Here is a 26,589-nt window from a genome sequence, read left to right on the forward strand (position 1 = left end):
GCATACTGTGTGATTTCTTTTGTATGAAATTCACAGAAAATAAGTTCATAACGATGCACATCAGAAAGCTGTTGCATGAGGGTAAGAAATTGTCTGGAAGGGAACATGAGTGATTTTCTGGAATCAGAAAAATGTTCTTTCTCTAGTATGGAATGGTAGGTAACAGGTCATACAGAAGTCTGAAACAATACCCACATAATCAAACACCTATAAGGTACACATTTTTGTTACATGTTACTAATATCTGAAACTTACATGTTTTTTAATTGTATGACTTTCAAAAAGAGACCTAGGATCTAACTTAAAGAAGTTCATTTTGGCCAAAGATGGAGTGATTTCAACACCAAAAAAGAGTAACATTTGCAATGAGGTGAAACTCATCTATTATGCAGAAGCCAGGAGTCTGAATCTGAAAAAAAAAAAAAAAACTATTTAACTTTGATGCTTTCAGGCTACTAATTCATTATGTGCGAAGTGGGTAACGAAAGAATGTTAAACCCATCTCTCCTTTTCAAACGGGACTTAGAGTGGCATTTCTAGGGCCTGTTCTTAGACTTTTGGGGCTTCAGAGTAAGTAGACACGACCTTTGTACTAACTGATAAAAGCCACATGCAACGCCTTCTTGGAGTCTTCACGAGGCTTCTTGGGGGCGTCTAACCCAGGTGAGCACCACACTCTTGGGAAAACTCTCCCTTTCAGTCCTCAGACACCTTCTCGTCCAGTCTCCTCCACCGGGCCCCTGGTCTCAGTGCCGGTGTGGAGTGTGCTTTCTGCAGCCACAGAGCCCTGGATCATCCCACACTCCCGGTGGCTTCTGTCCCCCATGACCTGCTACATTTCAAATTTCCCTTTCCGGCTGAGACTGAAGTTGTACAGGCAGCTAGGAGGTGAGGCCAGGGCCCGGAACACAGCTGGGTCCTACTCAAGCTCTTCCAGGTCCCAGCCCCAAGAGAGACAGACCTAACTCTGAATGTCCACAGGCATCCACAGTACAATGAGGAAAGGCGCGGTATCGCAGGCCTTCTCCTTCCTCAGCCTAAGTAGACGGAAGAACAGTCTCTTCCTAATGACTCCCTCAGCTCTCTGTCAGCCCATCCTGGGGCCCCTCTCCGTACCAGTCTTCCTTCCTTCCATTCCACACGCATAAATATTTCATTTTGTCCTCACATGGAGTTAGCTCTTTAAAAATGCATGCCTTGTTGCATAACTACACAGCTTTACACTGCATATACAATAGTAAATAAATAAATGAGAACAGGCAAGCAGCAGCCAGTCCAGAAACTACACGTTGTGTCTTTAACACACATGAATCTCTTTCCTCTTTTATTGTGAAGGCCTTCTGTTAAAAATACAATTAAGAGGAATTATGTTTAGTCACCTGTATCCAATTAGTTTAACTGGTTAGGGCTTGGATTTAATGAGATTTATTCCAAAGATTTAATTCCCACTTGAGGCAGTTAGATTCACTCATCTCCCTATCAGAGACTCTACCCTTACCCGGGCCCGCTATGTCCCAAGGCATCAGAATATGAATCATTTCAAGGATATCATTACACGAAGAAAATCAATGCAAAGTACACTGTTTTATTGAACATCTTCATATATGGAGAAACGGTTATTAGATAAATTACATTAATCTTCTTGGAAGGCTTCTACAAGATTACTCATAAATATGTTGAGAAATCTTAAACATACCATTCTGAAATTGGTAATGGCAAAGATAATCATACTCGCTCCCTCGATATGATAATCTGCTTTCCTTTCAAATGTGAATAAACATGTTCCCCATTATCTACCTTATTAATGTCTGGTCCAAGCCAACAAAAATAATGAATATAAAAATCTCTATTTTTTTCCACAAACATTTTAGATGATTCTGATGATCAAGTAACAGTAGGAAAATACTAGGTTAATACCCTTTCACAGTTCTGGCTATCATTCTGTCGACAAGCTACACCTACCATTCGGGAACTAGGCCTCAGGACTCCGCTGTTTACCGGCCAGCAGGGCAGAGGTGTGGAATAAACAAATCCCAGCTCAAAATCTGGGTCTCATGAGCACTGTGCACCTGAACTAACTAAAGCATATTTTACAATATTTTTAGAGAATTTTTTCACACACTGTCCACATGCGATCTTAGAGAATACTGTCATGTGAATTTACAAAGTTAGAAAACAATGGACCAAAATATGTTATGAATTTAAACTGTACCCAAGGCTGCCACCATTTAAGTATTTTTTGATAATGTGTCCGGCACCCAGGCATTTGTGCTAGCACGTCTGATCTCAAAGGAAACATGCCTCCCTCCTGGTAAGCATCAACTGTTTTCCAAAGGCAGCTCTAGTATTAGAAACTTGAAGGTAAACATTTTGATGCCATAAAGAAAAAAATATCATTTCAAAATACATATATTTAATGCACGCCTAGGGTATGCTGCATCATAATATTTTTATTTTGTTTTTTGAAGCAAGTAGATGACTTCCCAAACTATAAACCTTTCAATATATTTAATAACACATGACAGAGGTGAAACAACATTTCACAGCTAGTCTACTTATATGTACACCATAAATTCTTGGATTTGCCAAGGGGTTGGACTACAAACACGTTTGCAACGTGCTAGGTTTAAAATCTGTTTCCATTAAACATATTCTCTCAGCTAAAAATAGCACACCACACAGATCAAGAAAAGCAGACAGTGCAGACAGCAAATCATCCAGAAATAAACTACATTATCCCTTAAATACATCTGTGAGCATAACTCAGAAGTAATTAAGTTAGAGTAACTTATTCTCAGCCATACCCTACATTAATATAAAATCTCACGTTATCTATAACAGAATATATTTCTTTTATATGAGATCAGTTTGTATTCATTTAAGGTGTCTGAATAAAACTCCAAGTGCTGGATGAAGCTTTATTTTAGCCAATGTTCAAAATCCTCACAAATATTGATATTTGATAATGCTATTTAATGAGGCTTAGAAGTAGCAGGGGGCTTTTAAAAAAAGAATAGATGGGCCTAACAGATTCCATTTAAAGAAATAGTACAACATGGTTAAGCAACTCTCTCTCCCTGAGATAGTTTTCTGTAAAAGACACTGAGAGAAAATTACTAGCGTCCATTTACGAAGTAGATAACAGAACAAAGATGAACAGAAGTTAGTGCGTGGACACTGGCTAAGGGAAGCGTACCTTTCTCTCTCTCCTTCGGTGATATCATATAAGCGGTTGGCACCTCCATCAGCACAGGCTCTCAAAAGAGCTTTAAAGAAAAAAAATAAAATAACTTCAATATAGGAAATAAAGAGCAGTATCTTTTAAATAATAAACACTAAAAGGCAAAGACTCAGAAACACACACAGTCACTGTAACCTGTCTGGATCATTTCACATTCATCTGTGACAACGCTGGAAGCAAAGTCATGCTACGTAGCACAAGACAAGGAATACAGAATCACCTACAGATCAAGTTTATTTCCTTTGTGCGTCTTCCTCAATCCCTCTGATTCAGCACAAGGGGAGACGGGATGGTGCTGACATGTTCGCAGTATTTGTTAGCACTTGTTTCTCCTTCTTTGTAAGAGAAGGTAGTCTTCCGGCTCAATGGCAGGATGCAGCTATTGTGTTTCCCTTTTTAATAGGTTTTTACAAGTACTTTCTTTTTGCCAGGTATTATGGAATTTCATTTTTATTTGCAAATAGGAAGGGAATCAAGAAATGGAGTAGGGATTTGGGGGTAGAGAAGGGAAGGGAAGGAGAAATAAAAAAAATTCAGGTGTGTTAGGTATATGTAACAACCCCCCCACAGTTTATAGAGTATGTCTGCAAATGTACTAATAAACACAAATAAATAGGAATAATGACTACGATTATTTAAAATCTAAATAAATAACCTAGACAATACATAACTAATATAAAAGTTGTGCCAGTGGGATGAAAACGAAACTTTAGAAATGCTGAAATAGTCACGTAAAACTAGCTTCCTCTCCACCCAAGCTTTTCTCTCTCTCCTGATACTGCTCTGGGATTCGATTCTGCAGCCGAATGACGCCTTGAAGATTTCTCTGCTCCTGGAATGGTACATCTGGCTGCTGGTGCCACTTCTATCATTTCTCTTTTCAGAGAAATGCACAGAACCTTAGCAACACCTCAGAGTGAACACTACAAATCCACAAGCCCACAGATACTTGGCTGAAGTCACTAGGATAATGTGACAGGCTCCTCACATTAAGGGTTTTCCAGCCAGGACAAAAAAAGGCTGGAGCCTTTGACTGATGAAAGGACTTGACAGTTAAAATCCATATCAAGAATTGATTGACAAAGTAAGAAGCTGCCTTTCTTTGAAATTAAAATTAATGATATGTGTAACTGAAATTGGGAAAGAGGAAAACAAGCGGTCACTTTTCCTTATGTATTGTGTATTCTTTGGCTTACTTAAATGGAAAATTCTAGTTCAGACTACTAGAGCAGCTAAATAAAAGGTCAGCAATACATGTTTTGCTCCACTTAGGCTAAAATTATAGATGCTAATAACAAACCAGCAGAAAAAATCCACAATTTCCACAGTGAAAACTTTACCCCAATTTTTCCACACTCCAGGGTGAGCTGTTTAAGAACATATTTGAAATAGAGTGAAACTGTTCCAATTCTCATTAGGGGACCCTAACCACCTGCTGAAACTAGACACCTGTATCCTCCATGCCAGTTTAAAGCACTCAGGGAATTTCTCTGGAGGGGAAATACTTTTTGACGGCAGCAAAGATACTCATTACAACCTTACCTCAAACAAATGATATATGGAGTACAATACTGTATGCACCCTGGTTGTACATTAAACTATGTTAATATGTTAGCTTCTGACTTCCAGCGGGACACTGATCCTTTTAGAAAGCTGCTGTCACTCTGTTCTTACGTTGTCTAACTTCTCATCTCTCTGTGGCTACGTTTAAGATCTTTGCTTCATCTTTGGTGTTTTAAATTTCATTACTGTGTTATCTTCTTTGGAGTTAACCATGTACCTTAAATCTGAGGATCTGTCTTTCTTCAGTTCCGGATAATTTTAGCCATTTTACAATTATTTCCTGTCTTCCATTCTATATATTTCTGGGCATTCCACTAAACATTTCTAGACAGTCTCTTTCTGAATTTAACACTGTTTAATTGCTTCCATGTCTTCTCTCTGTATGTATGGATAATTTCTTTAAATCAGTTTATAGTCTCTCTTCAACAACACCTGGTTACTTACTTGAAAAGTTTAGTCTTATTTATTCTTTTTAGAGAAGTTTTGTCTCTTTTTTCAACCCAAAAGTCTATTCTAATAACCTGATGTTAATGTTTTAAATCTTTATTGCATTTTCAAAAATATCAAACTAGTTTCAGGTCAGATTTTGTTTTTCATCTTGTGGAGTAGGAGCGGGTATGGGGTATCTGAGATGAAAGGGATATTTAAGGGGTCCCCTACATTTAACAGAGAAAAGCCTTGCTCCTGACCCACACAGCTGTTACAATCAAAGCCCTGGGTCACAAAAATGAGCACATACCAGGGGCACTCACAGCCTTGGAAAAAAACAACTACATTTTTGATGAGCAACTTCTTCATATGATAGTACTTATAAAAATATCTTACCACTTTGCAAATTTAGCTTTACATTTACAAGTATTTATAATATTTACCAACAAATTTTGAAGTATACACAATAATGCTCATCAAATACTGGAATACAGTAAGCATTTTAGAAAGACTAATTTTCCACTTGCATTAGAATGAAAATAAAATATAAAAAGTCTGTGTTACTTGGAGTAGGAGGGGCTAAGTTTCAGAGACAGTGCAAACCAAGAGTTTTTACAAAAACGACTAACAAGTAGGTCTCATTTTATCACTTACAATACTTTATAAGAAGTGATTCCCAGGTCAAAATTATGCTACAAACATAACTTGTAAAAGATCACATAATATATTACACATTCTCTACATATTAAAACCATCAGAAGCCAAAAGGGAGAGATTATTTTACATATAAAATGTAGCATAAAACAACTGATTAGGGAGATTGAGAAGACTGATTAATAGAAACAGATGGTAAACTATCAGTAATTATCCTCTGAGTATATAAAACAACTCTATAAACAAAATTAACAAGTATGTGGAATCTTTTTTATGTAAAAACTGATCCACTGAAGTAATGTAAAAATCCAAGAAATAAATTTTAGTAACTAAAGATGACTAGAATGACTTAGAAATTTTCTTCACGGTATTATTTACCAATGGCAGAATTCAATATTTTTATCTATTGAGGTATGGGGCTGTAGCTCAGTGATAGAGAGCATAAGGCTCTGAGTTTGATCCCAACAATTGCATTAAATAAATAACATCTATAACTATTATGTCTCAGGCTCTAAATGATACGAAAGATGAGTAACAAGTAGACCCCGCTCTCCAGGGTCACATTATAGTGGAAAAACTGGAAAGAGAATCAAATATATGCAATATATAGTGCTATGATGAGTGCTAGACTAAAGGCATCAAAATACTACAAGAAAGAAGGAAAGGAGAATAGATTTCAATAGACAAACATTCTCACCACTACAATCAGTTTCACCAAGATGCCTGTTACTTTTGCAATTAAAAAACACTCTGGTGTTGTTTGTTTCCCACCTATATTTACATTGATAGTTTTAGAGCAGTTTATGAAAAGAGAAACACCTAGATGAGAAGGCATTGAATTCATCCATATTTATCCCTGTTGTGAATGATAAAGAGTTAAAATAAGCATTATGAAATTTATGGCCTATTCTCTAATTATACAGAAGAGGGGTTCAATTCATGTGAAAGTAAAACCAAGTTTGAGCCTACACCTTGTTATTAAAAAATTATCACCATGTTTTAAGTCTATCGAAATATGTTAACATCATCTTAAACAAGAAGTTTTTAACTTGCCCAATGTAATTTAATGATACTGACAAATAATGCAGAACTCCATTCACAATTACAGGTTACTTGGCTACCTCAAACGTTTCTGTTGAATAAACCAGAACAGAAATAATTTGACCTGCTCCAAAGTAAACAGTTATGTTAGTTCCAAGTATTTAGGTGGATGAAAAACTACAAAGTTGTGGGATTAGTTATTTAAAAGGAAAACAGCGGCTGATTTTGATTCTAGTGTCAGTCAGCCATTTATTAGAAGTATGACCTTCAGCCGATCACAAGCATTCTAAGGCAAGAATCAAAATTATTATGTTAGTCTACCAAACTGACAAAAATTTTCAGCGACTAAATAAAGGCAACATCGATAACATAAGAAAGAATGTGTATGAAGAAATGTTCTCGTGTTTTAGGAAGCCTCAGGCTCCCAGGGCTCTAGGATTAAAGGCATGCACCGCCATGCTCAGCTGGAGAAGACATTTTACTACTCTGAAAATGGTTTACAGGGGATGTGACACAACTTTAATTTTAAAACCAAAAGAAATAACTAAAGTAGATGCATACTTAAGGTAACAGAGCAATTTCCAACACCATTTTGGGGCAGCAATCACATATTTTGTCAGGCTTGCTCAGGAGTAATCCTCAGGAGTCAGAAAATGCTCAACTTGATTTAGAAGATGTCTACACAAACCCCGGAGAGCTAAGTAACTCCAGTTATTCAAATATGGTTTCTTCTTAACACAAGGTGCACTTCTCTCATAGAGGAGAGTTAATGAATCCATAACTCTCTGAAAAAAAAAATCTAGTATCTCAATAATCATGGGCTGAGCTAGGATTCTCCACCATGCCTAAGAAAAAACATTAAGACCCATACTCTACAAATTCTATGCTTTAGCTCTTTGAGGGGTCGTTTCAATCTCTCTGGTATTGTGCACAAGGCAAACATGGGAACGCTACTGCCTTCTCATGATCCTGAATTCAGTACTTCTGGATACACATCCTCAAGTGAGGTTACAATGTTGCAGAAAAACCACCAAAAAATCAAAGGGATGACTCTGCATAAGGAGTTCAAGGCAACTTTTACTATGCTAGCAGGCTAGGGAACCTGGAGGTTCAAATCACCAGACCCGAGTCAAGTTTGAGTTCAGTTTAAATATGGTTTGCAGGGGAAAGTTCAAAGCTGATAGTAGGTTATTACATGATTGGTTACATGGAACACAAGAATTATGTCAGATACGGTCAGGCAAAATTTGGGGAGGGAGGGGGTCTGAGAAGAGTCCATAGAATTGAATGTGTCCCTGACTGGGCCAGTCTTCTCCCCAGACGTGATGCCTGTGAAGTCCTTGAAGTAAGTTGGAATCCCCGCATATCTTAAAACACAAGCCAGAAACAGTCAGCCCGACCCCACACATTGTTAAGGAGGAACATCTGGGCCTCGACAGTCAAGGCCACATGAGTGCACCTAGCTTCGTGACAGGCAGCACGAGCACAGTCACAGGCTACGAACTGATTTCTAACTTTTGCTGTGATATGCCTACAAGTCTGCTATTCCATAAATGTGCCCTTACAACACGATCAGTTTTTAACGTTCTGAGGAACCTGCACACAGCTATTCATAGCAGCTCTGCAGTTTTCGTCTCACCACGGTTACAAGGATGTTAATCTCTTCAAATCCTTAATAGCAACACACACACACACACACACACACACACTTTTTTAAAAAAAGAGACGTGGTGATGTCTTCGTGTGGTTTTGATTTGCATTTCTTTCATGGCTGGTGGCATTGAGCATCTTTCCATGTTCCCGTCAAGTGTCCACGTCTTTTTTGGAGGAATGTCTCTTCAATTTCATTTGGAGTTCCTCACCCACTTTTGAAGAAAACGGACTTTAATTCTCTCACCAACGAAGAACTGTGTGAAATGATGAGCACGTTAAACTGCTCACCTGTAGCTGCCATTCACTATAGGTACATCGAACTCCTATGTGCACATCTTAAATTTACACAGTAAGATGTCCATTAGTTTTGAGAAAAATTGGACTATCGGTTTTCTGTAGCTAAGTTGCAGAAACCCTCTATGTATTTTAAAAATTAAACTTTGGTCAGCTATATGGCTTACAAACATTTTTTCCATCCTATAGGTTGTCTTTTCACTCTCATATTCCTTTGGCTATGCAGAAGCTTTTAAACTTCACATAATCCTATTTATCTATTTTTATTGCCTTTGTATTGGGGTGATATCTGTGAAATCACTGCCAAGACCAATGTAACAGAGCTCTTTCCCAATGTTTTATGAATTTTTTGTTTTGTTTTCTTTAGACAGGGTCTTACTACATAGTTCAGGCTGGCCTTGAACTCACAGCAATCCTCCTGCCTCAGCCTGCTGCATGCTGGGATTACAGGCTGTTTTATAGCTTCAGGTCTTAGTAAGTCTTTAAGGTATTTCTGTATTTAAAATACATTTTTTAATCTATTTTCATCATTAGAGACAATACATATACAAAATCATATTCTATACCTACATGAAGCTCTAAAACAATGTATTAAGAACTATGTATTGTTTTAAAACATACAAGTTACCTACAGCTATTTTCTGCCCATATGAAAAATTGACAAACGTAGCAAAAACTAACAGCAAATATATTTCATTCAAAGATTAATGGAAGGCTTCATTTCATGAAATATTCTTAGGAACATTTGAGTATTCACTGTTGGTACTTCCTAAATACTTCATAAATAACAGGATGACTAGGACATTTCTGTTATTTAAAAGTTAAGTTGTGGACTTTTCCCTGGAGATCTTCATAAGGTGCCAAATGTACTGATCACTTACAAAAGCAAGGGACAAACATATATAAGTTGGCCGTGAGATACAGACACATATATGTGTAATTAAAGAAGGTGTGCTTTGTATTTATATGTTTCAAAGTGTAAGAAGTTGGTTACAGTGATACATCTGGAAAAGGGACAGATGTGTGCAAAAACTGATTTTGTGCCTAAGTTAATTTTCTTCAAGGGAACACTGCTCTTGCACTCTCAGCCCCTAACTGGCATAAAACACAATCAAATCCAGGTTTCGCATCTGGCTCAATCATGTAATTCTAATGTCTGGCCAGACTGAGTCTGAGACAGACATGAGATCCCCGTGGAATTTAATGAAACTCGCAGGTTTCCTCTTCTGCTACGCAGCTTTCGAGAATAAACGCTTGGAGCTATGATGGGCTACCATACTGCCCCTGAGAGAGAAGACAATACAGTGAAAATAAAGCTAGAAGAGAAGAGAATACATGGTTGACTTCCTGCGACCAGAGCTACAGCCAAACACTAGCCTTTTCAATTACATGAGCTATCTCTTTGACTCATTTCAGTTGGGTTCTCTGTCACTTGAAACAAGAAGGAGCTCTAACTTATGCAAATAGTAACTTCTACTTGAAATACATTAAATCTGCAAATCTATGTCAGAGCAAGCCCTTAAGAGGAGACAGCTTGCCCATTATTGGTATATACGGTAACTAGTGAAGATCTGATTATGCTTCAAATCAGTTAGTTATGGACATGATTAACAGAGGTGAATTAATAAGCTTTCCCTTTCAAGACTTTATTTCATGTGGAAAACTTATTCAAGGCATTTCTTGGAAATATATGTTCTCCTCAAGAGATATAATAATTTACTGTGCTCGGAGGAATTCTGGAATGCATATAGAATTAACTGCTGTTTAGAGAACTCTTTCACAGTTTTAGATTGAAGACTTTATTTATAGTACATTTATGTGCCATTATTAAGAAAGCTCACATTATTTGTACTATTTCACAAATAATGAGTCAAGTACTCTCTAAATTTAAATCAAGCCAGTAGTACAGAATTATCCTTATTTCAGATAAAAACCAAGTGATATTTATGTTGAGTGTCTACATGTCTAGTGCTATGCTAACCCTAATGGTCTGGTTCATGGTACATAATGAAAATGTTTACTGCCTTTTAGTAAATATTTTTGTGTAAAGTCTATTATCCTTTCATTCTTCCATCTTCCATCTCCTCCTCCCCTACTAATATAATGCAAAGTAGAGGTAAAGTCTGACATTTAGTCGTCCTCGATCCTATTTATAAAGGATACAGTCTGATACATCTTTACAACTAAGTGAAACAACATACTTCATTACAAAGAAATGTTAAGGAAATAGGGAAACATCGAACTTGCATTCTAATGTGGTACAGAGAAGTTTTCCTAAAAGACAGGTAAAGCTTGTAAGATAGAAAAACTGCTAAGTAGCACAGAAAAATAAAAGTGACCTTATTTGTGTGAGGCTGATATATACAAGTGTCCAAATGTGGGTTCCTAGGAACAGTGAAGGCTGCCAATCTTTTCTTTTTTAATGGTACTACACTAAGGATTGAACCTAGGACCCACGCATGCCAAGCACACATTCTACCACTGAGCTACATCCTCATCCCTTTCCTTCAACAAAATGTTACTTTGAGGGGGACAGGGTCTTGCTACATTGCCCAGGCTGACCTCAAACTTCTGATCTTCCTGCCTCAGCCTTCCAAGTAGGTGGGGTTATAGGCATAAGCGACTATGCCCAGGTGCCTTTCACGGATTCTCAATCATTATTAAAGATTGGCCATTCTTTAGGGATGGGGTAGCAAACAAACTAAATTTACAGTGATGAACGATGTGTAAGAGATCGTACCTAATACAGCCATGGTGGAAATCAGTGAAGAGACTCCTGAGAAAAGTAAAACTAGAAATTCCACTTAACTCAGTTTTCCCCCTTTTGGGTAGCTTCCCAAAAGAGTTCAACTCAGCATGTTACAGGAATACATGCATACCCATGGTGATAGCAGCATAATTTGTAACAGCTAGATCTTGGAACCAGCATATCCCATATGTCTATCAACAGATGAATGGATGGGGGAATGTGGTATGTATACCCAGTGCAGTACAGTCTACTCTGCCATAAAGGGAGATAAACTTGAGGCATTTGTAGGCAAACGGATGCAACTTGAGTGCACGATGTTAAGTGAAATAAGTGAGACCCGCAAGCTGCAATATTCCATGGCTTCTCTCGTATAAGCAAACCTCCCCTAAAGTATGTGTACCAAAATAGAAGGTTGAATCTCATACTCTGAGTAACTACTACGAAGACAACAATATGCAATGTATTAATTATTGTAACTCTCCTACTCACCTGTTTTGAAACCTGTTATTATTATTGTTATTATTATTATTATTTTCTCTCTTTAAAAGAAAAAAAAGGAAACACTTCATAAACACGGCCACAAAATAGAAAATAGACAAGGGCAAGTAGGGAGAAGTCCAAGTAATTCCCAAATTTATCTATCTCGTCGTTTCAAAAGTATTTTAATATATATGCTAAGTCGCTTCACTTATACTACTATTTACTCTGACTTCACTGAAGAGAAAGCTTTGCACTTCTGTTTCTTCTTTGTCTGAAAGCCTTTTTATCTGACTTCTACTCTTTTTTTTTTTTTTTTTTTGGTTTTTTGGTTTTTCTCCGGTACCGGCAATCGAACTCACAACCTTCCGCTTGCCAGGCAGGCACTTTGCCGCTGAGCTAAATCCCCAGCCCCTATCTGACTTCTACTCTTGAGTAATACTGTGGCCATTTTAAGATTACGACACACTGTACATTAACTGCTATTATTCTTTATTTTGTTATGAAATTTGTTTCACTGTTTTGTAGAAAAAAAGAGTACTTCACACCTCAGATCATCTCCCCTGTGGATGACGGCGCCACTCCCCAGATATCTCCACAGCCAGCCGCGTGGAAAGCGACAACTTCTGTCTGACCACTTCAGCTCACCATGTAAGAACAAGAGTAAAGTGCCGACGGAACTAATGAGATGCGGCAGATATTTACGGATGAGCAAAAGGTAAAGTACCGAGGACGACCGGCGAGGATGGGAGCAGAGGTGCACAGTGGGAGTGAGGATAGGATCCAGCCGGCAGAAAAGTCAAAGGCTCTAAATAGAAGCTTTCAAAGAAGGGCTGGTGAATAAAAATCACACTGCTGATGAAAATATGTATGAATGTAGAAGACTATGAAGAGGTTCGGAGCCCTTTTGATTCTTTGGCCGCTCCTTTGGTGCCAGAAGTATTCCTGTGCTGTGCTGCTTCTTAGGCTCGCGTCCTACTGGGAGAGGGGGGAAGAAAAAAAGTTACAGAGATCCTTTAAATACAGGCTCACTTTTACTGACATTAGCATGCTAGGGGGAAAGTTTGCAGTCTCTATCCATGAGACACTAATCGGCAGACAGCACACGGCAATTTAAACAGAGAAAAGCATCTGAGAGCAGGTTTCGGGAAGGAGCAGCCGCTTGCTGTCTGGGACAAGCGGACGTAACTGGAAAGGGAGCGTCTCCATGGCTGGACTGAGCGCAGATCCTCCCGCGACAGCACTTGGGATTCATAGACAGCCTGAGAAGGTGCTGGGCAATCTGACCAAGAGAAGGCAACGCGTACTGACCGCAAAGCACTTCTGAAAAAGCTGTGTGCAGCGAGCATCTGTGCCAACAGGGACAGGGGGCACCAGGACTGGAAGCGAGGTTCCCCTGATCTGCCTCGCCTCTCCACGGCACGGCACTTGCTGCGCAGGAGGCCCAGGTCCACTGTCGCAGCGTAGATGATGCCAGCTGGATTTGGAGCTGGAGGCTCCAAAAAATACCTGTATAATGTGCTTCGCCACTCCAGCAGGGAGGATCTCCGCGTTCAGTGGCCCTTCCCCCACTGTTCCAATATCCTGAGGAGTATGGAACAGCTTTCCTTTCTCACCTCACCTCTGTCTCCGCTTTCTGGCAGCTGCTGCAGCCTCCCTGCCCCACCCATAACACTCTCAAAGCACTTGTGGAGACGAAGGGGAATACGTCGAAGCCTAAATGCCTCTGAAAGGGTTGATCAAAAAACAAACAGAAAACCAAAAAACTTTTTATCTAACTCATGAAGGTACAAGAGGCCCTGTGGGACAATGAACTCAGCAGGTATTTTCCCAGATGGATTGGGATTAAAATTCTAGCCCCAAATACAAAGCAAATTGGACTATGAAATGCACTTTTGTGCTCGTGTACATCAAAAGGATATCCCTCCATCTGTGCGGCCTTTCTCAATCATTTGTAGGAGGTGAAACTGATAATGAAGAATATCCCTAGTGTTTTAAATCCCACATATTTACTTTCAAATAGACATAATGCAGGCCCAAAGGAAACTTCTGAATGTATAAAATATATCTTGTAAATGGAATTTAAAATACTTTAAAGAACAAAGACTAAGATAAATGTTTATTTTTCCGTTGGCATTTACTTTTCTAAAATATGTACACAAAAAGATTTAGATATATATTTTAAGTCACCTCGTATTTTATTCAGCAGCTGTGGCCACTATAGTATGAGAGGTGTGTAACAAAACCACACAGTGATTCCTAACGTGGAGTTCACGCAAAGCTCTCTGGGAACAAGTGTGGAGATCTAAGGTAAGGACTACAGTACACATAATCAAATTGTACTGTATTTGGGACTCATATGAAGTCAGTAGGTTTGCACTGTTCTTTCCACAAAAACAAAAACAAGTAACTATGTAAGCAAATGGACATGTTAATTTGCTTCACTATAATGAGCATTTTATTTTATAGATGTGCCCTACAGGGTCATGTTATATGCATTGAATGTACACATTAAACTTTATTTTATAGAAGAGTTCCAAGGGGGCATGCAGAAAGGAAAAAGCAAATTCAGCTTGGTCACGAAAGAAAGTGAACCACAAAAACAGAAGCCACAAATCATAATTTTAAAAAAACATTATTTTGCTGATTATTTTAAAAATATGAATTAGTTAGAGGGGAAAAAGAAATGAAATCATTCCAGACAGAAGTCCAGAGATAAAAACAAACACACAAACAAACAAAACAAACAAACAAACCCAGAAAGAACTAGCTAGATTAGTTAGAATTAGGATAGATTGGACACTACTTTTGGTAATCCTTGGCAAATAATAACAATAACTATTACTTTGGGTATTATTTCTTTGCTAAAGAAACAAACTTCAAACAAAACAAAACTGAAACAAAACATCAAACATACAGAAAGCAATTTCTGACCATTTATCTGATACTATTTTCTGCTATGTTATCAGAATCACCAAGACTAAAAGATAAACAGCTGTAACAAAAGTGCTCATTGTGGGTAGGAAGGACGGTCACTCCGAGGAAGAAGCCTAATGGATATTTAACAGGTTTCCAGGTGTGTGCACAAGTTTTAACTGAAATCTACAGTAAAATAGTGGAATCTTCAATTTTCTCTTTAAAAAAAGAACACAATATTAAGCTAGATTTTCTCTATTCTAGAGTCCAAAGCCTTTTGACTTATGGTTCTGCTTAATTGTGAAATTTAAGGAATGCATGACTATCACTTTAACCAACATCTAGTGCATGATACAGTAAATGATGCGAAGATTAAGGGTGCCTTTAATTTATTCTAATCCTATCTCAAGCACCAAACCTCTCTGAAAGTCACTTTCATTCATGAGGGTAAATGAAATCAAAGTCAGTGTAAAAGTAAAGAGAGCGAGAAAGACATTACAGCAATTTGTCGTTAGATGATAGTTTTATCGGGACTTAGAACACGTAATTTCAGCAGCTGGAAATTTTACGTGGCTCACGTTAAAGAAACGTCACTGCTGTTTGTAAACATGATGTATGAACAGCAGCTTGCACCCATGATGGATAAAACTAAATATCTCATCACATCTGGTGCGCTTCACTGCTGTGTTTGTAAATCTGAAACAATTAGAAGTGCTGAATGTCAGCACGTGCTCTTAGTCATTTTCACTGAGAGGTCGAGTCATTTCTTTTCTTTTATTTCTTCTTTTTTATTCCCAATTTATGTGGCTAGAGACCCTCGAAAGAAAAATAGCTGTTTTCTACCCTATTAAAGCATAGAACTGTGCATTTCTTTTCAATCACAGCTTTGAACCTCAGAACTTACAAAAATAAACAATAAGTTGCTAATCTTAAGAAGAATTCAATAATACAAGCAAATCAATGTCTCCAGAAGAAATCGCAGGCAAGAAAAACTTACTCCTCTTCTTTTTTAAAGATGCATTCAAACTGGTATTAATAATTCATAAAATATACAACCTCATAAATGCACAAAGAAGTACAATATAGCCCAGAGAAATGAAGTAAGATGGAAATATTGATCCCTACAGTTTTTTTAAATAAATGCAATAACAAGGTGTGCCCTCCAAACAAATAATTCTCACAGCACAGGGATGCTATACTTGTTCATGGACAGCCTGTCTAGGATACCAAACCACAGCTAGGGAAATCCAGTCCTCAACATAAAAATACATCAGAAGAAAAATTACCAGACAATAAAAGAAAGGATGGAAAGAACCAAGAGGTTAAATCCCAAGTCCCAATCCGCAGAATGCTTTTTGTTAGCTGGTTCACAATAGCTGGAAGGTTTAAAGAAAGCAAAACTCTTATTTTAATATAGTAGAGAAACTTCTCTGTCTTTCTCTACCCCGAACAACTGAATGAACAATAAAAAACCAGAAATTCTACCTTAGATAAAACAAGCAAAACACAGTATTTATGGAAGGGCTGCCAAAGCAGTGAAACTCCAGCTAGAATACAAGAAGACCCCAGGAGAAGTCTTTGGTGTGGGTTCAGACACAAAATCAATGCAGGAAGGAAGTTTCCTGCCACAGAGAGGTAGGAAACAAAGAAAGATGGGACTGGTACTGAGGCAGTGCACAAGCCTGAGTCTCAGGGAAGAACACCCGATCCCCTTGCTTTTCCAGTCTCCTCCCATGCCTGTTTCAAACCAGACGTCCAGGGGAAGTCAGTTCACTCCAAGGTCAATACAAAGGTACCAGCCCAGGGCTTAGAATGCACCGGGATGCCAAAGGAAAGAGAGAAACAAAAGAACAAGACAAGAAAAGACAGGAAAAAGGAGAAAAGGACGAGACAAACCAAACAGGAAAAACAACAAAGAAAGGACCAGAAAAATATAGCCACCAAGTAGGGAAACCATGACTACAAGCATCACTAAACCTCAAAGAACTTCATGAAAAATTAAAATCATTTAAAGAAGAGACATAAGAGCTCTTGAGAGGCACAGCACACCACACAAGATGAATTCCAAGCTTGCAGAATTCCTTAAAGACATTAAATGCGTACAAGAAGTTGTTCACAGCAGAACGAGCATCGTTGCAAACCTAGTCAGGGCCGTGGAAGGCAAAGATGAGGGAGCAAAGAGAAATGGAAGTAAAAAATAAATTGCGAAAGGTCGACAGAAAATGAGAATTTTACTTTAAATGACACGGGTATAACTGATTTACCAAGAGCACCGCTGGACTAAGTAAATGCAAAGTTTTCAGGACAAGCTGTCAACTTGAATTTACAGACACAGAGGTCATACATATCAGGACCCAGAATGCCATCTCGAGTCATGTCGGATTCACACTGCTGATCCTTGAATCTAAACTCTCAGAAGTGCTCTGAACTGGGGGAACAATCAAACTAGCCTTGGACTTCTCCACAGAAATATTATGTTTAAGGAGTTAAAAACTGTCTGTAGAAAATTAGGAAATGACAGTGTATCTATTATTCAAGCTTCAAAGATGAAAAACCACAGATTTTCATTCCCTTAGAGTTGCATTCAAAGATTTCCAGCAGAAAAACCTCAATACTCAGAAAGAAGGAAACTCTATGAGTGGCTGCCTCTGTCCTCAAAGGTTTTGTTGCTGCCTCTGCCTGAAGCCCCCTCCCTGGCTTCCCAGAGTTTTCCCCCTCCTTTGTACCCAGTACACGCCCCTGTGCCCCATTACCACCCTCCCTCACCACCACTCACCCTTTACTATCACCCTCCACCTCCTCCACACCTCACTGCCCCTGCTCCCCAGCTCATTCTCACTCCATTTTGCCACCCTCCCTTCCCGTCTACCACCTCCCCCCTCTTCTTCCATAGGAACTTTGCTGAGGCATCAGGTTTTCCTCAAAATCTGTTCTGATGTCCCTTAGTTGGACTGGTATCTCCTCTCTGTTTCTAATGAAATATCCAAATACCATATGCTATCATGATATCCCTGGAATGAAAGATTCAAAATGGGCCAAGATATTCCTATGTGCAACTGAAAACACAAAGGACGACGCATATATATCATTTGCAGTAGAACCTTACTTCCTTTTCTCAATTCAAGAAAATAAAGGACAAGGAAAAGCAACCTGAGAGCTAAGAGGAGATAAAGGGTACCCAAAGCTGTGCTCGGAAAACACATCCTTTCCGGTGTGCACTGCAAATTCATAAAAGCTATGTATCCAGATCACAAAAAAAAACTGTAAAAATTCCAAATAGAAAAAATAAGTCAGATAATATTCTATGATGACAATAAAAATTGAATTAAGTACGAACCAGAAATAACAACAGCTGGGAAATTTTTATTCCTTAAGCCAAAAGGGAAAGAAACATGCACTGGAGGGCTTCTAATTAAATGAGCAGATCATTTGAGGTGGGGGAGAAAACTCTTGAACTATCGGGAACATGAAAAGGGATCATTTAAAGGATTCAGTACTGAATAGAACAAAAGAAGACACCTGAAGAATAGAACCAAAAATACCCTGGCTGGAGCACCTCAATTCTTGGCCTGAGTCTAATAAAGGCAGCCAAGAATGCTCCCAAACTTGAAACTGCAAGGCGATGAATTAATCTGAAGGGAACTGAGACACTACTGGTACCTCCGGAGCCCAGGGGATCCCGAACCTCCTATACTGCTGTCCCTCACCTTTAAAGGAAAACTGCCTGCCCACAGACCTGACCATATACACACAGCCCCACGTTCTTTCTTTTTTCTCAGCATAAAAAGACAGTCAAGTGCCACCTGCATAAAGAAACCAGAGGAAAGACAGAAATACAGATTTTAAAAAGTGAGGCTCCCCAGAGAGCAGTGAGGTTGGAATGTGGTAGAGAGGGGGTGTGCATGGAAAATGAATATAGCCATAAATATCTGGGATGAAACTGCATGTAAAAAGAAAGCTAAACAGAATACTATGAAAAAGGAACAAAGAAAGTCTTTTCATCAAACGTTGCTGGAAAAAATAAATGGAGGGGGAAAAAAGACCTCTCCTACAAACCACACACAAAACTTAAATCAAAATGATTGTATACATAGAAGGAAAAATCTAAAACACCCAAATCTGTGAAAGAGAACACAAAAATTCTTTATAGTCAGGGAAGGCAAGGCAAGGTTTCGTGTCTTAGATATAAGCACATTACATATTTTTTCAATTAACAAATCATGTCATCAAAAGTGAAATTCTTCAAAACATTTGTTCATCAAAAAGAACTACTAAGAAAAGGGATAAGCAAGTCACAGACTACATTTGCAGTGTGATAAAATACTTGTATCTCAATAAGACAGTGTCTACATATTAACAATAAAGACTTTCAGCATAATATGGAATTAAGCAAAAGACTTGCATAATTCATAAATGAAGATACATATTGGCTAAATCAACAAATAAAAAGATGTGCAACAATATTGTATTGAGAAATTCAAATTAAAGCCACAATGGTGCTTATTTTATAAGAATGTCTATAATTAAGAAGAATAAAACCAAATACTATGAGTTTGAAAGAACTCAAAGCTCATAGATGGCTGGTAGAAGTATAAAGTGGTTCAGTCACTTAGTAAACCTGTTGGCAAGTTCTTATAATGTTAAATGAACACTTACTCTGTGAAATTTATCCGAGATCAATGGAAAAATGTTCCTATAAGAAAATTTTTTTTCCAGTTTTACTGATGCCTAATGGAAAAATAAAACTGTGTGTTTAAGATGTGGAACATGATGCTTTGATATGTATTGGTATTGTGAAATCATTACCTCAAGCAAGCTAATTAATACACCCATCACTGCACTGTTGTTTTTTTTTTCTAAAAAATTTTTTCAAGAATGTTACATCAGTGTATTCACTAAAGTAAAAATTGAAAACACCAAATACAATCCTCCAACAGAAAGACAGATAAAACTTGTGATTTCTTCAATTCATGGACTATTATTCAGGAATAAATAAAAGGGGAGCAAATAGACTACTGACATGTACAGTAACAAGGATGTAGGTAAAAATCCTTCCACTGAACAAAAGAAGTCACAGTTAAAATAGCCCATTCTCCCTGACTCATTCACATACTAGCACTTCGAAAACAGCAGAATCAGCCAACGAAAATGGAAGCCGCAGTACTGCATTTCTATATCTGTTTTCATGAGAAGCCACTTTGAAGATATCAATATGTAATATAACAACCATTGTTAATTCCCTACCACTTTGTTTGTAACTCCGTATTGTCTGTACTGTTGTTTTGCTATGTTGTAAGATGTTGTCTGTCTGTTAATGTTTTCCTCCTTTTATTTTTAAAATTTTTAAAAAAAAAAAAAAGAAAAGAAAATGGAAGCCGCAGAAGCGGAGTGAAACTGACTGACACAGAGCAGCAGGGGGCGCTCTCCAGGTTACTGAAAACAGCTGCATTTGAACATGACTGAAGACTGACGTGTGTATACAAGTTATAAACATGCATCAAATTTCATACTGTGTCAATACAATATGGAAAATGGAAAATTCACCTCCATTTGAAAAATAATTAAAAGCCACAATGCATAGAATGTCTAAGAGTGTGGTATACATGGTTTTAGCTCAGAAACATTACCAGGCAAAAATAATGTTCATTTATAGTTAAGAATCACGTAGAGTTCCTACCATAATAGCAGCTAACGCTTTCAGTTCAGATAAGCCAACTTTGCCATGAGTAACATACTTAAGATATAGCAGGCTGGGAATGTGAGGGCGATCTGGCTGCGACATTTGTCACCCACTGAGCGCCAGAGTTGATTGGGCTGATCTGGCTGGCTAGGCGGGTGTCCCCTTCCTCCCTCAACGCTCCATGTGCGTCCCTCCCGAAGCCGCAGGCTTGGTCGAAGAGGACGACCACCCCCAATAGAGGAGGACTGTTTCTCGGTCAAAGGTATAGGAGAAGCCGCGCTCCTCTGCTAGAACCTCCAAACAAGCTCTCAAGATATAGCAAGCTGGGACTGAAACCTCATGACATCTCACGCTGCATTTGTTGTACTTTATTAAACATTCTTCATATGATCAAATAAAGCTCCTGAGCTCAAATATATTAACACCTCAATTAGACTAATAGAAAGAACCCTTGTTATATGTACCAATGAGAAAGAAAAACCTCTAGTAATTAAATGATAACACAGTTTTATTTTCACTAAGAAGCTGTCATACTTAAAGATCTTTTAAGCTAGATTTTTCTATGTATTGCTCATATTCCTTAATCAAATGGGAAAGTAAAACAAATAGGATGGGAATTCAAAAACCAATGCGGAATTGTAGTCATCCATTCTCAGAAGAATAAATATTTCCTTCATAAATACAAGTAGAATTTTACAATTCTTAAGTTATCATATTGGAGGCAATTGGCTTCCAACATCAGTCTTGCAAAGATTCTCAATTATGTCCCTCCTTGCTTAAAAAGAGCTAGCATATGCTTGTTCTGCAGTTTTATAAAAGGAAAAAATGCTACTGATGACCAAATACTTTCATCTATCAAGCACATTTCTTGTGATTTAATAATGCTTGATAACATGTAGATAGAAAAATACTATTGCATTGCCAGTTCAATAATATTTTCCTCCATCTTAATTATAAAATAATGTAAGACTTCAGGCTATTCCAAGATAGTAAACACATTCTACTGTCAGATGAGCACCGAGGTTTACTCTAGTGAACCAAATATAATGTCTGTCAGCAAATCACTTTCCTGGCAAAGTTCATCTTTAGTAAGCCAGTGGTCAGAATAGAGCTCAACAAACTTTGCCTGCTGAGAATCACCTGGGGTATTAGTTAAAAAAGATAACTCCCAGTCCTGTCCCAGGAGGTGATACATTATTCTGACTGAGAACTCTGAAATTAATGCCATAGGTGAATCTTATTGGTAGACACAGTAGGGGACAATACAGATGGATACATAAAACTCTCAAAGTATATTCTTCCAGAAAGCACTTCACTAATTATGAAGTTGCAAAAAGACCTTTTGAACTCATTATAAAATAAGAGAAAAGATTTTGTCTTTCTTATACTGGGAATTTTGTTATAAATCAAAACTAAGGAGGCCTAAGGATTTCTGAGAATATTCACCACCCCCGTTAAATAATTCTGAAGAATCTAAGATAGCTGGCCAGAAAAACAAAAACGAAATCTTAAAACAGGATGTATTAGTTATTTTTCTTTCATTGCTGAGACAAAATACCCAATTCCCAAAATCAAGAAGAAAAGATATATTTAGCTCGGAGTTTGTGGAGGTTTCAGTTCATAATCAGCTGGCTCTAAGGCAGGGTGGCATGGTAGAGGGATAGCAGTTCAAGGCAGCAGAAGACAGCAAAAGCAGCAGGAACAAAAGTGGAGGGCAGCCTCTTTTCCTCCCTTATATGGTAAGCGGGCTACCCCGCCTGGCGTGGGTATAACACTCACACCATTTCCCTGACCTCCTCTTGCACAGGCTCAGGATGGCTACAAAGTGAGGACCCCAGCCTATGCTGAGTTACTCAGTTAAGCTTCTAGACTTCTCCAGTTGGTACGATGTATCAACCATTACAAACCATCCCTTGACAACTTGACAACCAGACACATTTCTTTAAAAGATTTCCAGATACAAAGACATACTTACTCATCATTTCACAACTTGAACATTATAACATAGGTTTAATAATCCTTAAGAATCAGTATTAAATCAACATTATATGACATCAGAACCATAACATTCTTCCCTTAGCCTCCCAAAGACTCATGCACATTCCTTTCTGTAAAAGGCATCTACTCCATCTCTAAGAGTTGCCAAGGTCCTAACAGTTTCAGCATTGCAGAGAAGTCCAAGTCCCAAGTCTCTTCAGAGATGTGAGACAAATGTAATGCCTGTCGGCAAATCCTTCCTGCCAAAGTTCATCCTTAGTAGGCCAGTGGTCAGAATGCAGCCCAGCAAACTGCCTGCTGAGAATTACCTGGGGTATTAGTTAAAATGATAACTCCCGGGGGCTGGGGATTTAGCTCAGTGGCACAGTGCCTGCCTGGCAAGCGCAAGGTTGTGAGTTCGATTCCCAGTACTAGAAAAAAACCAAAAACAAAATAAATGAATAAAAATAAAAAACTAATTTTAAAAAAAAAAGATAACTCCCACTCCTGTCCCAGGAGGTGATACATTATTCTGACTGAGAACTCTGGAATTACACGCCATAGGTGAATCTTATCTGTAGACACAGTAGGGGACATGGCTGCAAGGCCCTGTATAAATGAAAAGTTTGTTAAACACTTTCAATACTCAATGACAGGAGATAAACATTTTCATTCCAAAAGTTACAAATGCGGACACAAAGGATTGAGACCACAGCAAGTCCAAAATCCAGCAGGGCAAACATTAAATCCTGAAGTTCCACTTGCAGCATCTGAGGCAATCTGTGGCATACTGTAAGCACCAAAGGGCTTGAAAGGCTCCATCCCTTACACACTTAAATGAGTATAGATCCCATAGTTTCTCTCTTGGGCTGGCTTCTAGAGTTTACAATTGATCTATGGTCCAATGCTGGGATGATGTGAGAGCTATACCCATCCTGGGGTGGGTAGTTTGCATACAATGTAAGGGAGGGAAAGAGGCTGTTTGCCTCTACTCCTCTCTTTGCTGTTGTTGCTTTTGCTGTTTTCTGCCTCCATGAACTGTTGCCCTCTGCCATGTGCCACCCTGCCTTGGAGCCAGCCAAGTATGGACCAAAACCTCCACAAACTGTGAGCTAAATAAACCTTTTCTTCCTTAATTTTGGGTGTCAGGTATTCTGTCTCAGCAAGGAGAGAAAAGTAACCAAGACAGCAGGCTACCTGCCCTGGGGTATGTGTAGCACTCACACCATCTCCCCAACCTCCTCTTTTATAGGCTCAGGATGTTTACAAAGTGAGGACCCTGGCCTCCTGCTGAGTTGCTTAGTTAAGCTTCTAGACTTCTCAAGTTGACACAATATGTCAACCATTACACAGGAAGAAAGAGAATGATTTCACACACACTGGCCAAAATGCTTCTTGCAACTGTCATTATCATAAAGAACTGTGCTCTTTCTCAACTGTAAAAACAAATTTTATGCTTAAAATATCAACAACTTATATTTCTTATGAAAAGCATTTGTCCAGTTAGTATCATATTTACAATGTACATGTCCTAAATACTCACCATAAAAGTAGTCATTGTCTATCAGAAAAGGCATTAATAAAATTAAAATCTATAAGTCTTCTACCTATATCTTTAAAAATATATGTCTTATATTCTATATGTGATGTTGGAACTATTCAATGTCTAGTGTTCTCCAAAAGGAGTAGCTCTGTCAGGATATGGTCAATGAGTACTTTAAAAGTGGCCAGGAAAACTAAGGAAAAAACTTCAAAATTCATTTAATTTTAAATAATTTAAACTTAAATGGACAGTGTGGCTAGTGGCTACCATATTCCAAACAACACAATTCCAGAGGATGAAGCAGTCACACAGTTAAAAGAAGTTTTTTCTCGTTGTTGCTTTTGGTTTTTTTTTGTCGTTTTCATTCTGAGATGTCATTGGCCTGGAGTGCACATTAGCACGGCAAACAGGCAACGCAAAATAAATAAAAAAATCAACACTACTTCCAAGAGCTTAAGGTATTTGATGCCATAGCTTCTTTTCTTTTCATAATTCATAAAAGTTACTTCTGGACACAACCTTTTAAAGGTTTCCATCTTTTTTTAAACAACAGGAGAAGTTATAACATACATTTAAAATGTATGCTACAACAGCAAGACATCCCCAAGAGAAAGAATAGGTGCATTCTTTGGCTTTTCAATTTTAGGGCTTTCTTACTTTTGGTTTTCTTTTTCTATTTTCAGAATGTGTTTTCCTTATTTCTTCCATCTCTTTCCTTCTCTGGGCTGTGCCTCCCTAGCTGAAACTGCTCTTAACCTCCTTCTACTTCTCATTCCTTTTCCTAGGCTCACTTTTTTTTCACTTGGTTCCTTAATACAACTATTCTCATTTTTCATTTCCTCCCTTTCTCTTTCTCCTACAATGTGACATGTTTTCATGTGGAGGAAAATGTATAGCTTGTTTCTTCATTTAATGAGCTTAGTATTTCAAAGACTTTTGAGAGGAGTTTAATTAATCCTGGAACCTTTAGTCCCCTCTGCTTTTGAAAAGAAGAGTTGGATGTGAAGGTTGCAAAGCCCTACTAATTACTAAAACACTGGCTCACTAAGAGCCATTTATCAATAACTAGACAGGCCTGGTGATGACGAAGATGATGACCATGATTTTGATGATCATGACAACAAAGAGGAGAACAATGACCAGGTGTGAGGATGTAATGGCTTCTACTTCTTGGTTCAACTTTATAAGAAGCCAAAGGCCTATGAACTGGCACTAGGACTAGAAGAAAACACAATAGGAAAAAGGAAATAGTCTTTTTTTAAAAAAAGAGAAGAAAGCAAAGTGCATTATAAGGCAACCTAGATGACTGATATAAAACAGCCCAGGTAATATCATATTCAAGAGTTACAATCAGTAGACACATGTGCAACAAATAGCATACGTTCATTGTCTGCAAGTCACTACAGCCAGGAAGATGTTTATCCAGTTGAGAGGCAAGAATGTATAAGGCATCCAGAAAAATAATACAAATAAAAGCAGGATGAAAGACCCCAATTGATAATAGGAACTACTCACGCTTCTGGAAATTTTGATAAGGGAAACGTGAGGGTTGGCCTGGAATCATCAAGAATGACTGGAAAAAAAAGAAGAAAAGACACTGGCCTTTGATGGAAATGTGGACTACATCATAGAAACAGAGGACAGATTTAAAAACTGAGCTAACAGCCTAAGTCAAAAGAGAGGGAATGAACCAGCCGGGCAGAGCACATATAAAGGGTATCCAAGCAAGCAGCAGGTTTTTACGCGTAACAGAAGATGAGATGACCACAGGGTTGGCTCGGGAGAAAAACAGCATCAGAGAAAGGAACTGAAATGTGATGGACTGGAGGCTGTAGATACAGCAAAGAGATACGGTGAGTCGGAAAGGGCAGCTCGGGAGATGAACAGAAAGGAAAACAGAGTCAGAGAACAGAGCTTATGAGACTTCGAGCGATCTGTGAAGTAAGGTGGCAGCAGCAGATACAGAGATAAAGGGGAATAAAAGATATTTTAAGTATGAAAAAAAATCAATAGGGTTGGAAGACAGCAGAAAAAAGGAGGAGGAAATGGAAGCTTCAAAGATGACACAACGTTTCCATCCAGAAAAGCAGAATGAAAGATCCGGGGCGCATTTTGATCACAGCATCTAAAACACATAAAACCTCCATCTGTTTTCACATCTTTCCTGGGCATCTGGCTTAATTCACGCGTGCCAGACGAGGCCCCCAGCAATTTTCAAAGAAGAAGCCTCAGCGTACTGTGCTAATATTAAGTGCAAAAGCTAACACAAACAACCACAAATATTTTTAATATGTCCTTGTTTATGAAAAAGCAATACGGTATCTCATATTTGCTTTTAAATAATTGAGTAGGGAAGAGTCTAAATGGGGCAA

General features: G+C 38.3%; 1 protein-coding gene across 6 annotated transcripts in view; it reads right to left on the reverse strand.

The window, feature by feature from the left end:
- Positions 1–26,589, reverse strand: part of Tpk1 (thiamin pyrophosphokinase 1) — a 346,630-nt gene that overhangs the window by 229,125 nt on the left and 90,916 nt on the right. For 5 of the 6 annotated variants that reach the window (XM_013504640.1, XM_005404730.2, XM_013504639.1 and 2 more), the window contains one exon: positions 3,197–3,266. In XM_013504640.1, the coding sequence (XP_013360094.1) occupies positions 3,197–3,266 (70 nt within the window). Of the gene's footprint in view, positions 1–255; positions 410–3,196; positions 3,267–26,589 lie in introns of those variants that run through there. The other variant, XM_005404732.2, reaches the window with a different exon arrangement.

The sequence above is a fragment of the Chinchilla lanigera genome, unplaced genomic scaffold, assembly GCF_000276665.1.
Source record: "Chinchilla lanigera isolate Chin_1 unplaced genomic scaffold, ChiLan1.0 scaffold00090, whole genome shotgun sequence".
NCBI lineage: Eukaryota > Metazoa > Chordata > Mammalia > Rodentia > Chinchillidae > Chinchilla > Chinchilla lanigera.